At 38.2% G+C, this 13,223-nt stretch overlaps 1 protein-coding gene across 1 annotated transcript in view; it reads left to right on the top strand.

The window, feature by feature from the left end:
* The window catches only part of COPB1 (COPI coat complex subunit beta 1), a 35,698-nt gene continuing 22,475 nt past the window's right edge, over window positions 1-13,223 (top strand). Inside the window, exons 1-7 of the mRNA XM_080641493.1 lie at window positions 1-149; window positions 880-1,030; window positions 4,298-4,527; window positions 4,894-5,063; window positions 6,719-6,833; window positions 8,895-8,987; window positions 11,387-11,524. Coding sequence (XP_080497619.1) covers window positions 940-1,030; window positions 4,298-4,527; window positions 4,894-5,063; window positions 6,719-6,833; window positions 8,895-8,987; window positions 11,387-11,524 — 837 coding nt within the window. The 5' untranslated portion in view covers window positions 1-149; window positions 880-939. The remainder of the gene's footprint in view (window positions 150-879; window positions 1,031-4,297; window positions 4,528-4,893; window positions 5,064-6,718; window positions 6,834-8,894; window positions 8,988-11,386; window positions 11,525-13,223) is intronic.

Raw genomic sequence — 13,223 nt, 5'->3', positions numbered from 1 at the left:
GCCGTAGGTGCGAGGTGGCTGGAGCCTGGGTCGTCTTCCCACCCCCTTCCACGTCAGCCAAGGACTCTGCGGAGCCGCCGCTACTGCTGGGGGTTGGAGCCCTAGTAGACGGTCCCGCGGTTGCCCCAGCTGCTGCCCCCGGGAGCCAGGTAGCGGGCCATGAGCCCCCAATCCCAAAGGCGAGGTGGGCTGGGGAGAGTCGGAGGAACTGGCTGTCTCTGGGGAGTGGCGAAAGGGGAGAGACTAGGCCGCTCGTGTCCAGGCCTGGCGAGGGGTCTGGGCAGCTCGGGGCCGGACGCCCGGTCCCGGCCTGCGTACTGGCCAGGGGTCTCCTCCCTCCCACACCGTCCCGGGCTCGCCATTCCAGGCAGGGGCTTGTTTTGCAGGAAGAAAGGGACGGGGAAGGGGGTGGGGGTGCAGCGCACCGATAGAGGGACCCACGTAGGCAGAGTCGGGTCCCACCGTTAAACGCGATGAAACACCTGAAGGTTTTAGCCCAGTGATGGTGCACAGGGTCTGTGAACTTGAGCAGTTCGGATTGTATGCCAGTTAAATCACTTCTATACCTACTGGGGCGGGGCCGGGCACTGTCACTGGATGGTGGGCCTTAATTCTGCAGTACAGCGTTCTAAACCCTGGGCGGGGTAGTGGAGGGCGGAACAATATACCTTTAGGTCGAAAATGACAAGTGTGTGTGTGTTTTTAAATATTAGGCTCTATTTTTGTGGGACACAATATATATTGACCCAACCCTTCTGATACTTCAAAACTCATAAGCTAAACTGAATGAACTTTAGACAGTGAAGTTTACGGTAGTTACTGGTTATGTTTTTATTTTTTACTTGTAGTGATATCTTATCCTTGTATTTGTTTTTCTAGATTTTTCTGGCATCTTTTATCCTTAAATCTTGTATCCAGGGTTGATTATCACCGGAAACCATGACGGCTGCTGAGAATGTGTGCTATACGTTAATTAACGTGCCAATGGATTCGGAACCTCCATCGGAGATTAGCTTAAAAAATGATCTAGGTAAACTTTGATGATATTTTGAAAATGAAAAGCTCATTTGCACTTCAGGTTTCTTTATAATTAGAAATGCATAATTTTTGTCTAAGCTTTTTCTAGGATATAATTTTTGTCTAGGTCTTTTTCAATAGACCTTTTTTGTCTTATTAAAAATGAAAACTAGTTACCTTTAGACGTACTGGTTTTTGGAAATAAAACATCTCAGTCTAGCTTAGTAAAGCTAAAGAAATGTAATAATTTAGTTGTTAGATATTCCTAAAAATAACATAATGGCTTGTGTGGTTTAATATATTATGCTTAAATATATCTGACAATTCTCTGTAGGTAACAGGTTGAAAGAAGGTGTATTTGAATGTCTTAGTTCCTTTGTGCATGTAACTTCATATTACTTAGCTTGTAAAACCAAAAGAACTTTGTTTTCACCTGTTGACTAAATGAAGTCAACACAAGAATACACCTGTATTTTCTAGAAAGGTTTAAACTTTTCATTTTTAAAACATACAAAAGAGAAAAAAAGAACTATGTTTCTGAATTTTAAAAGTGTACCCTGTCTCCTTTTTGTAATTCTGTAAAGAAAATTTTAAAGTAACCCACATTCCAAAATAATGATTCTTGTTTAATTGAACTACTAAAAATAAGTTTAACTTAAACTGATAACGACTGTTTAAAATAGAGAGAAAATTTAGAAAGATAGTTTGCAGTTTGAAAGGAGACAATATTTTGTGTATTCCCACCTCTTAATAAGCAGTAATGTAATATTTCCTGATTTTCACTTATTAGGTTTCTATTGAGGTCTATTTTTTTAAATTTTTTTATTGATTAAGGTATTACATATGTGTCCTCATCCCCCGTTACTCCTCAAACCCCCCTCCCCCCACTCATACCCTCACCCTTGAGGTCTATTTTTAGAGAAGGAAAAAGAAACGTTATTTTATGGCATTTAAACTGATACCCTTATATACATAAGCTGTGTGTGTGTGTGTGTGTGTGTTTTCATACTTACATAGTAGAATGGAATGAAAATAATGAATGAACTTTAGTTATTTTTAGACCACCAAAATACTTAAGGTTATAACTAGAAATGTAAAAACAAAACCTGTCCTTAATTGTAAACAATACCCTTTTTTAATTGCAGCTGCTTTGACTAACCTTCCCTAACCAAAAGAGTTGAGATGAGAAAAAGTTTAGAAGTAGTTGCCAATTTGAGTAACAAATACTTTTTTTTTTTTTTTTTAACAAATACTTTTTGTTTGGTGAAATACTTAGTTGCTTTACCTACACTTTTCTTTACCTTTAATCACTCACTGGATATATGCTCTGATGGCTGTACATTCTCTGGAGTATGAAGTAATATTCTGGTGAATTGAATTGATATTTCAAAGTTTCCATATCTTTTGGTAGTGATCATAAAGGAATAGAAGTTTTGAAAATTTTGGAGATGTGGATAAAAGCATCCCCCTACTCAATTTGAATTGTTAAAATAATTGGAAATTGGTCTTGAGGAAGCTTCAAATACAAATGGTATAGATTTTTATTTTTATTTTTTTATCTTTTTTTACTCAGAAAGGAAGGTTTGTGACAAAGAGAGGAAAACCTGTATTGTGAATACAACTTTGGCCATTTAGAACTCTGCCTAGTCTGTCTTATTTTCATGGATATAATTTTCAGCTACTGACATCTCTCCTGATGCTTTGTTTTTGTCCTCTTCACAGACTTAACAACTCAAAGTTTGCCCAGATTGACACTCCATCCTTCAGCAATTATTTCTTGACATGGCACATACCAATTTTTATTCATATATGGCAGGAGTATAATACTCTGAAGCAGGGAGAGATAGATATATGAGAATTTAGTCAGTTTTAAAAATACTGACCCTTGTGGGATAAATATGTTAATAACCCTCACTTTGTTTTCAGTTCAAATACCTGAGGATATTCTCTATTCTGCAACATGTTAAAATACCATACCAAGCCAGGAATAAATACTTAGCCTTTGGGGGCTAGAATGAACTTTTGTTTCACCTAGTACAATTCTTCCAAAGCTTAAATCCTTTCTATAACTCTACCAACTGTACTGTCTGTCTCTTTGGCAACAGCAAAGAACTCTGTATGTAGTAGCCACTTTGCTCTAAGTATTAGAAATTTATTTTTTGTTTTGTTTTTTGCTCATGATAACTCTTAAGATTATTAAGTACCTTTGTCTTCCCTCTTTGTCCTTCTAGATACTTGTTTATTTTTATGATCAAAACAATTGTAGCATTGTGCTTGTCTCTTATATTTCTGCCTTTGAATATTGAATCCAAAAGATGAACCATAAATTCTTTAGTATGCAAAGATAATGCTGTAAAGTTATAGATGGTTTTACATAAAATACTTTATAGTGCAGTGGTCGGCAAACTCATTAGTCAACAGAGCCAAATATCAACAGTACAACGATTGAAATTTCTTTTGAGAGCCAAATTTTTTAAACTTAAATTTCTTCTAACGCCACTTCTTCAAAATAGACTCGCCCAGGCTATGGTATTTTGTGGAAGAGCCACACTGAAGGGGCCAAAGAGCCATATGTGGCTTGCGATCCGCAGTTTGCCGACCACGGTTATAGTGCATATTTTTTTTAGGCTAAGTAACAATAAACTAGCACCTTATCTTAAATGTGTTAACCTTAATTCTAAACAGTGGCTACTAATCTAGTACATTTTAATTTTTTTCAATTTTTAGGTAATTCCTTAAAGATTCTAAAGTTTTATATTCTGTAGGAATATGATGGGATCTTAGGATTAATCTAGTCTTTAGTTCCCAATCTTTTTGAGTTTGAGGACCTCCAACATGTCAGTGATCCCTCCTCCTTCCCTCAATAATGGTTGTAACTTTGGTTGACAAAATATATATGGACTAAAAACTACTTTGAATTTAGAAGCTCTTAATGGCACATATTTACATTTTGAAAAATAGCTGCTTGCATGTTTGAGACATACATTATTTAATATACCTATACATTTATGGTCTCTGCATTAATTCCATTGGTTAGGGACCGGAGATATAATCCGGTGCCTTCATATTATAAGAATCACAGATAAATCACCTGTGTAAAGTCATATAGCTTGTTTGTGGCATGACCAGATTGAGAACCCTTGTTATTTGGGTTTGTGACTTTACTACCATTGTTGATGATAAAGTGAGAAAATGGTTTTACTTTGTTAATTGCTTTTGAAATTATCTAAGAAATTTTCTGTTGAAATAATTATGTTTTACTTAAAATTTTTTAAATCAGAAAAAGGAGATGTGAAGTCAAAGACTGAAGCTTTGAAGAAAGTCATCATTATGATTCTGAATGGTGAAAAGCTTCCTGGACTTCTGATGACCATCATTCGTTTTGTGCTACCTCTTCAGGATCACACCATCAAAAAATTACTTCTGGTATTTTGGGAAATTGTTCCTAAAACCACTCCAGATGGGAGACTTTTACATGAAATGATCCTTGTATGTGATGCATATAGAAAGGTAAACTAAACCATAATTATCTGTGAATATTACTTTGATTTTAGATAATTGTAAAACTGGTAGAAGGAGCTTTATTTTACTTGTTAGGAACTGAAGTTGTAAGGAGTTACTGTAAAAAGTTTTATTGCTTCTTTTTCCAGGCATTTCCTATGCATTTTTACGTGTTGTTAATAAAAACAGTGACACAGAATATAAGATAATTGATGTGACAAAAATTGCTTTCACTAATAGGAATCTGATGAAAATGATGTGATAATCTAGGTCTTTCTCAAACCTATTTACTGATTTTTTTCTTGGAAAATTTTGCATTAATATATTATTTTTAATTCTGGAACTCAACACTTTCTATTTAAATTTTTATATCAGGATCTTCAGCATCCTAATGAATTTATTCGAGGATCCACTCTTCGTTTTCTTTGCAAATTGAAAGAAGCAGAATTGTTAGAACCTTTAATGCCAGCTATTCGTGCTTGTTTGGAGCATCGTCACAGCTATGTTAGAAGAAATGCTGTTTTGGCCATCTATACTATCTATAGGTAAATAAAGATACTTCTTTGGCCTAGTTCTGTGAGGTGTTTCTTCTTTTAATTAGAGGTTCCAAAGTGGTTTCTTACAGATTGTATGTAGCTTGCAAATGTGTTTCATTTGGCCTAAACAAGATTTTTTCCCTTATTATCATTAAGTTGTCAACATGAAAAGTCAAAAGATCTGGCAACACTGGGTCTTAGTTTCTGCATGACAACAATCTGCTGAAATGCAGTGATATGTAGCCCCCTTTTAAACAGGTTGTACACTTTCCAATTTATGACAATGCCTGTCATTCTCAGTTGTATTACTCCAGCCCACTTAATTTATTAGCTTAGCTCTTAAAGGCTTTGTTTTGACTGTTTTAGAATTCTCTTTTTGTGGAATGTGTGTCTTTTTACCCTTCCTTAGAGGACTTAAGGTGGGAACTTTTTTAGGAAGGATTGCAGTTCTCAACTAATTCCTCTTATTAGAAAGCTGAAGATTTTGAACTTTAAAATCATTCAAATAACCAGTTAGATGAAGCTAGAATGCTTGGTTTTTATAATCACTGGTGTCATTCCATTAGAAGTCAATCCATTAGAAGTAGGATGTAATTTTTATAAATATCTTTATACTTTAATAGTTGATTATTATATAATTTTATAGTTCTTTTACTGTTATGTTAGATTTTGTTATCTGTTAGGGAAAGTGTTATTGTGGTTAATAATGTAGAGTTTCTTGAAAGCTACCATACAGACTACACAAATTTCAATATTTAAACTACCAATACATGCACAAAAATTATGCCATTAAGACAATTGGAAATTTAAACACTAGCTATATGATGATATTAAGGAATTGTTAAATTTTTAAGGTCTGAGAAGGGTATTATGATTAGTTTTAAAAAGAAGGAATTCTTAATTTTAGAAAACAAACCAGGGTATTCCAAAAAATGTGTACATATATATTTTAACAGCTAATTCTGTTACACTTTGAAAATGAAATGTATTTTAATAAATACTGCCTTTCTAATTATTCAAAGTATGTGTACATTTTTGACACCCTCTATTTACAAAAGAAATGATAAGTGGTCTGGGATTTGCTTCAAAATAATATGGGAGGAGTGGAAGTGGGGAGGTGTATCGATGTAACAAAAATGGTCGTGAATGAATAATTCTTGAAGTTAGCTAATAGCTTTTATTAAGCCAGTGTTTATTATTCTGTTAGAAATACTTAAAATTTTCCAAAATAAGAAATCAGTAAGTAAATAAGTTAATAAATATAGTGGATAACTAGTAAAATTCAAGGGATGCTTTTTTTCTCTGATAATTCTTAAAGAATGATCTTCAAGTACCTTGAAGATGTCATCATGAGCATTGAAATTTTATTCCTAAAGTATATGAAAGGCAATTACTTGAGATAGTCAGTTGATAGATTGCATGCTAAATAAATTAGCTTTTTCTGTATTGAACTATAAAAGAATAATTTGATACCTTATAGATGAAGATGTCAGCTTGTGATTCCTACCCACAATTTTCTAATTGATTTAAAGTTTTAAAAAGCAAAACAATGATACTGTTACAAAGTTTGATAAAGATTAATTTTGGTAGTGTTCATAGAGTTATAAAATGAAATAACAAAGTAGGATTTTATTAAACATGGATATTACTTGTTTTATTTCAAGAAATTTTGAACATCTTATACCTGATGCTCCTGAACTGATACATGATTTTCTGGTGAATGAGAAGGATGCAAGTTGCAAAAGGAATGCATTTATGATGCTAATTCATGCAGATCAGGTAAGTACTTTTTTAAAAAATAACTCTTATAACTGTACTTAAATGAGAATTAAAAGTATTACAGCCCAGCCAAAACCGGTTTGGCTCAGTGGATAGAGCGTCAGCCTGCGGACTGAGGGGTCCCAGGTTCGATTCCGGTCAAGGGCACGTAACTTGGTTGCGGGCACATCCCCAGTAGGAGGTGTGCAAGAGGCAGCTGATCGATGTTTCTCTCTCATTGATGTTTCTAACTCTCTATCCCTCTTCCTTCCTCTCTGTAAAAAATCAATAAAATATATTTTAAAAAAAATAAATAAATAAATAAAAGTATTACAGCCCAGCCCTGTTTGGGGATACCCTCTATTTACAAAAGGAATGATAAGTGGTCTGGGATTTGCTTCAAAATAATATGGGAGGAGAGGAAGTGGGGAGGGGTATTATTGTAACAAAAATGGTCGTGAATGAATAATGCTTGAAGTTAGGTAATAGTTTTTAATAAGCCAGTGTCCCAGGTTCCATTCCAGTCAAGGGCACGTACCTCGTTTTCAGGCTCCATCCCGGCCAGGGGCCTTGGTCGGGGTGCATGCCGGAGGCAGCCAATCGATGTGTTTCTCTCACATTGATATTTCTCTCTGTCTTTCCCTCTCTCTTCCACTCTCTCTAAAAATCAGGGAAAAAATATCCTAGGGTGAGGATTAAAAAACAACAAAAGAGTTTATTTTAGCCCAGCTGGTGTGGTTCAGTGGTTGTGTGTCGACACATGAACCAGATCACAGTTCTATTCCCCAGTTAGGGCACATGCCTGGGTTATGGGCTCAATCCCCAGTAAGGGTGGGCAGGAGGCAGCCCATCAGTGATTCTGTCTCATCATTGATGTTTCTATCTCTCTCTCCCTTCCTCTCTCTGAAATCAGTAAAAACATTTAAAAAAAAGTATTACATAGGCCTAATCCAGTTTTTAGACAGTAATTTTGTTTATAGTATGTGATTTGTATATTTTGATTTTGATTTTTTTAGATTTTTGAATTTAATTTGTATAAAAATACAGTGGTTTTTCTTAACCCTTCTCTGGAATATTGCTTATATATATTCTTTTTCAAAGTAAACATTTAACAACAACCACTTTACAGGTTTTCTAGATTGAAATTATGGTCATATTCTGTGGTCTTCTACTTGGGGCTTTGATGTCTGTTTTTCCTTCTCTTGGTGTAGATCTAAAATTGTTTAACAAAGAAAAACATTACCTTTGTATAAGATCCACCCTGAGCCATGTCTGTGAAAGCAGGGGTGCTTTCAATTAGATGTGTGTTCTTATAGACTTCAAATTTCATGAGTGAATATCAAGTCTACATCCAGCTCTGCTGGTGGTTAAAGTATATGGATCTGCTGGTGGCTAGTAGTGACTTTGCACATCTTGGTGGCATCTAATCTTAGAATTTTTGCTATCCAGTATTTATCAAAATGTGGGAAATATGCATGAAGATTGAAAAATATGGAGTATATTCACGCCTCTGAAATCTAGTTGCTGCTGATTTATCTTCATAAATAAAACTATAAGGAAGCTACTTATTTAGGTCACAATGTTTTGTCCTCATGTAGAGTTGATTTAGTGATATGGTTTTGGTGTTACCTACACGAAGGGATATAATCCGAAATAGTTCAATAAAATTCGTTGATACTTTTACTGTAGAGATGTTGTTGAGGCCATAGTTCTCTATATCAGTGTTTGGTATATGAGAATTGATGAGATTTTTCTTCTTGATCTCAGAAATAGGAAGAACTAGCAGCTGGTTTGTTTTGATTGTATAAATCCCTGAATCATATACCCTGAATACATAGTATTTTTCTCCTTGGTTTAACTGCAAGAAAATTCAGACCCCAGATTTGTGACCCATTTCTAGAACATATATTTGACTTTATGGCTTATATTTATATGTTAACTTACATTTTTTTCATTAGTTAGTTTTTCTTTGCCCTGATTTCCTCATTTGTTGTCTATTTAGTTGTGTATGCTTTTTTAAGTTGCATTAAGTCATTTTATTGAATGAGGTGGAGTTTGATAAATATATTCTTATTTTTTTAGGATCGAGCTTTGGATTACCTAAGTACTTGTATTGATCAGGTTCAGACATTTGGAGACATTCTGCAGTTGGTTATTGTTGAGCTAATTTATAAGGTAAGACTAATCAATGATGGGTAAAATAAACTTGAACAGTTTAAGATAAGGTAAAATAGTATTTCTAGAAAGCTCTTTAATTGCTAGGATAATATATTTTAACTAGAGGCCCTGTACACGGATTTGTGCACCAGTGGAGTCCCGTAGCCTGGCCTGCACCCTCTTGCAATTGGGGATCCCTTGGGGTATGTTGGACTGCCAGTTTCAGCCCAATCCCTGTTGTTCAGTCTCTTAGGCTTTTATATATATAGACTAGAGGCTTAATGCATGAAATTCATGCAAGGGGCTCAGCGCTCAGTGGTGGCTTGCCTTGGCCCTCGCAGCCCTGGCTTTGTCTGGAAGGTTGTCCTGAAGGACATCCTGAAGGTTGTTCGGCTGTCTGGTCTAATTAGCATATTATGCTTTTATTGTTATAGACTAGAGGCCCAGTGCACGAAATTCGTGCACGGGGGGAAGACGGTGTCCCTCAGCCCAGCCTGCACCCTCTCCAATCTGGGACTCCTCGAGGGATGTCCGACTGCCCGTTTAAGCCTGATCCCAGTGGGATGGGGCCTAAATGGGCAGTCGGACATCCCTCTCACAATCCAGGACTGCTGGCTCCCAACTGCTCACCTGCCTGCCTTCCTGATTGCCCCTAACCGCTTCTGCCTGCCAGCCTGATCACCCCCTAACCACTCCCCTGCCAGCCTGATTGATGCCTAACTGCTCCCCTGCCAGCCTGTTTGCCCCTAACTGCCCTCCCCTGCAGGCCTGGTCACCCCTAAGTGCCCTCCCCTGCAGGCCTGGTCCCCCCCAACTGCTCTCCCCTGCAGGCCTGGGTCCCTCCCAACTGCCTTTCCCTGCAGGCCTGGTCGCCCCCAACTTCCTTCCTCTGCCGGCTTGGTCACCCCTAACTGCCCTCCCCTGCAGGCTTGATTGCCCCCAACTGCCCTCCCTTGCAGGCCTGGTCCCTCCCAACTGCCCTCCATTGCTGGCCATCTTGTGGTGGCCATCTTGTGTCCACATGGGGGCAGGATCTTTGACCACATGGGGGCAGCCATCTTGTGTGTTGGAGTGATGGTCAATCTGCATATTACTCTTTTATTAGATAGAATAGAGGCCTGGTGCACGGGTGGGGGCCAGCTGGTTTGCCCTGAAGGGTGTCCCGGATCAGGGTGGGGGTTCCCTTGGGGCATGGGGTGGCCTGGGCTAGGGGCCTGTGGTGGTTTGCAGGCCGGCCACGCCCCCTGGCAACCCAAGTGGAGGCCCTGGTATCTGGGATTTATTTATCTTCTATAATTGAAACTTTGTAGCCTTAAGTGGAGGCCTGGGCTTTCCAGGGCTGCAGAAGCTTGGCTTCCTCCATCGCCGCGGGCAACCCTAGCCTCCTGCTCTTTCCAGCTCTGTGGCTGCTGCCATTTCTGTTTGGATTTATGTATCTTCTATCATTGAAACTTTGTAGCCTTGAGTGGAGGCCTAGGCCGGCAAGGGCAGGCAGAAAACTTGGCTTCCTCCATTGCCGGAGAAACCCATGCCTCCCTCCTGCTCTCTGTGGCTGCAGCCATCTTGGTTGGGTTTATTTGCATATTCACTCCTGATTGGCTGGTGGGCGTGGCTCGTCGGTGTCACGGAGTGATGGTTAATTTGCATATAACTCTTTTAGTAGATAGGATAGTAGACACAATGTCTCATCCCATGTTGGTTGCCATCTTCAGATGTCTTTATAAGACTACTAGAGGCCCAGTGAACAAAATTCGTGCACGGGGGCGGGGGTCCCCCTCAGCCCAGCCTGCACCCTCTTCAATCCAGGACCCCTTGAGGGATGTCCGACTACAAGTTTAGGCCCGATCTCAGGCCTAAACTGCCTCCCTCTGCCTCCTGGTTGCCCCTCACTGCTCCCCCTGCCGGTCTGGTTGCCCTAATTGCCCCCCTCTGCTGTCCTGGTCACCCCTAACTGCCCCCTCTGCCGGTTTGGTCATCCCTCATTGCCCCTGCTGCCGGCCTGGTCACCCCCAACTTCCCCACCCCCCCCCCCCCCCGCCATCCTGGTAACCCCCAACTGCCCCCCTGCCGGCCTGCCTGGTCACCCTATGCAGCCTGCTGTCCAATCATTTGGTCGTCCCTCACTAACCCTCCTGCCGGCCTGGTCACCCCATGCAGCCTGCTGTTCAGTCATTTGGTTGTCCCTCACTAACCCCCCTGCCAGCCTTGTTGTCCCACGCAGCCTGTTGTTTGGTCATCCGTCTGGTTGTTTCGGTCGTGATGGCCCCTGGCTTTTTATATATTAGGATTCTTAGCTTTCAAGCCATATATTTGACTTTATGGCTTATATTTATATAAGCTGACATCTATTTTTAAAAAATGTATTTGAAATCAACTGTCCATGAAGTTAGTTGGAACCTAAATGTTTTCTTCTCCAGGTCTGTCATGCTAATCCATCAGAAAGGGCTCGTTTTATTCGCTGCATCTATAACTTATTACAGTCATCTAGTCCTGCTGTAAAATATGAAGCCGCTGGAACTTTAGTGACTCTCTCCAGTGCACCGACTGCAATCAAGGTACTGATTATTTATTTTGGTGCCAGTTAGATTATAGGCACTCTGTCTTATCGCTTATGATTTAGTGACATAGCAGTTTACTACGTGGTTACATAGCATTGCATGACATGGAGATAATAGCTACAAATTTCACGAAATTATTTGATTCCTTATGTAGTCTGACTTTCCTTCTCCCTTCTTGTTTTCATACATATATATATGGAGAGAAAGAGAGATAGAAAATACCAATATTTCTAGTTTCAGGGGAATGGTTCTGGTGTTTTAAGCTATCTCCCCGTATTTTACATTGAAACTTAGATCTGGGAGAATGAATTCTGGATCCTAAATTATGGGACCTAAAAAAGGTTCCAGTAAGTATGTTCAGTAATAGAATATTATCTTTCTCTTCTTTAGTTTATTATATCAAGACTACATAAGGTATCCCTACTATATTCAGAGAATGAATTATTCTAAAAAGCCAGATTGTATAAATAGGAGAATTTACTGCTATATACACCAATACTTTAAATTATTAAAAGACTTTTTATATTAAAATTATTTAAAACTTACAGAGAAATTGCAAAAATAGGACAAAGTTCCCATTACCTTTCATCCAGCTTTCCGTAATGTTCATGTCTTACATAACAATTGTATAATTATCAAAACCAAGAAATTGCAATTGGAACAATATTTTTACCTAAACTATAGACTAATGCGTTTTTTCTTTCCCAGGATCCAGTCCAGGCTTCTACATTACACTTAATTGTCATATGTTAGTCTCCTCCAGTCCCTTACAGTTCCTCAGCCTGTCCTTGTTTTTCACGATCTTGAGACTTTTCAAGAGTATTGAGTCATTTTGTAAAATATCCCTCAATTTGGGTTTGTCTCATGTTTTCTCATTATTATGGTGAGGCTATACATTTTGGGGGGAGAATACCACAGAAGTGATGCACCCTTCTCAGTATCATAAAGGAGTACATGATGTTGATATATCTTATTAATGGTGATGTTAACCTTGATCAATCAGTTAAGGTGGTGTCTGCCAGATTTCTCTACTGTTGAATTATGATTTTTTTCTTTCACAATTAGTAATATCATGGGAAGATACTTTGAAACTGTGCATATAGTTTGTTTCTTCTCAAACTTGCACTGACTAATTTTAGCATCCATTAGTGGACCTTTTCTATAGCAGTTATTACTGGTATTTTAATGGTGATTTTCTATTTCCCTCTTTCTACATTTACTAATTGGAGTTCTGCAAGGAAGAGCTGCCCCTTCTCCTTCCTCTGTCTTTCCTTCTTTATGTCAGTAAGGATATTTTATTGCATGGATTATAATCTAATATTGTATTTTCATTTATCTTGTTGATCAGATTGTTCTAGATCATTGGGAGCTCTTGGAGTTTTGCTCCTGTGCTTTTCATAACTCAGGTTCATTTTAATATTCTTGATTTTTCTGCAATATAATGCAGGTGTGTTGGACTTTTTACCTAAAATAAAAGGTGCTTAGTAGCTATACTTTTGGGGATTGTTTATTTGCTTTTTTCTCCCTTGTTCCTTAATATCAATCCTTAATTTTTGGTTGTTAATAGGTAGCCTAGAGCAGTCCCTTTTCATCCTTTTAATTTCTGATGCTTTTAATCTTTTGTAAACTTGAAAAACAATGAGATTTATTAGAATTTAGGGAATAGAAGGACATATTCCTTTGGGAAAAATGCATA

Source organism: Plecotus auritus, assembly GCF_963455305.1.
Source record: "Plecotus auritus genome assembly, chromosome: 9".
NCBI lineage: Eukaryota > Metazoa > Chordata > Mammalia > Chiroptera > Vespertilionidae > Plecotus > Plecotus auritus.
Note: the sequence above shows the minus strand (reverse complement) of the source record. Positions and strands in the feature narration are given on the sequence as shown.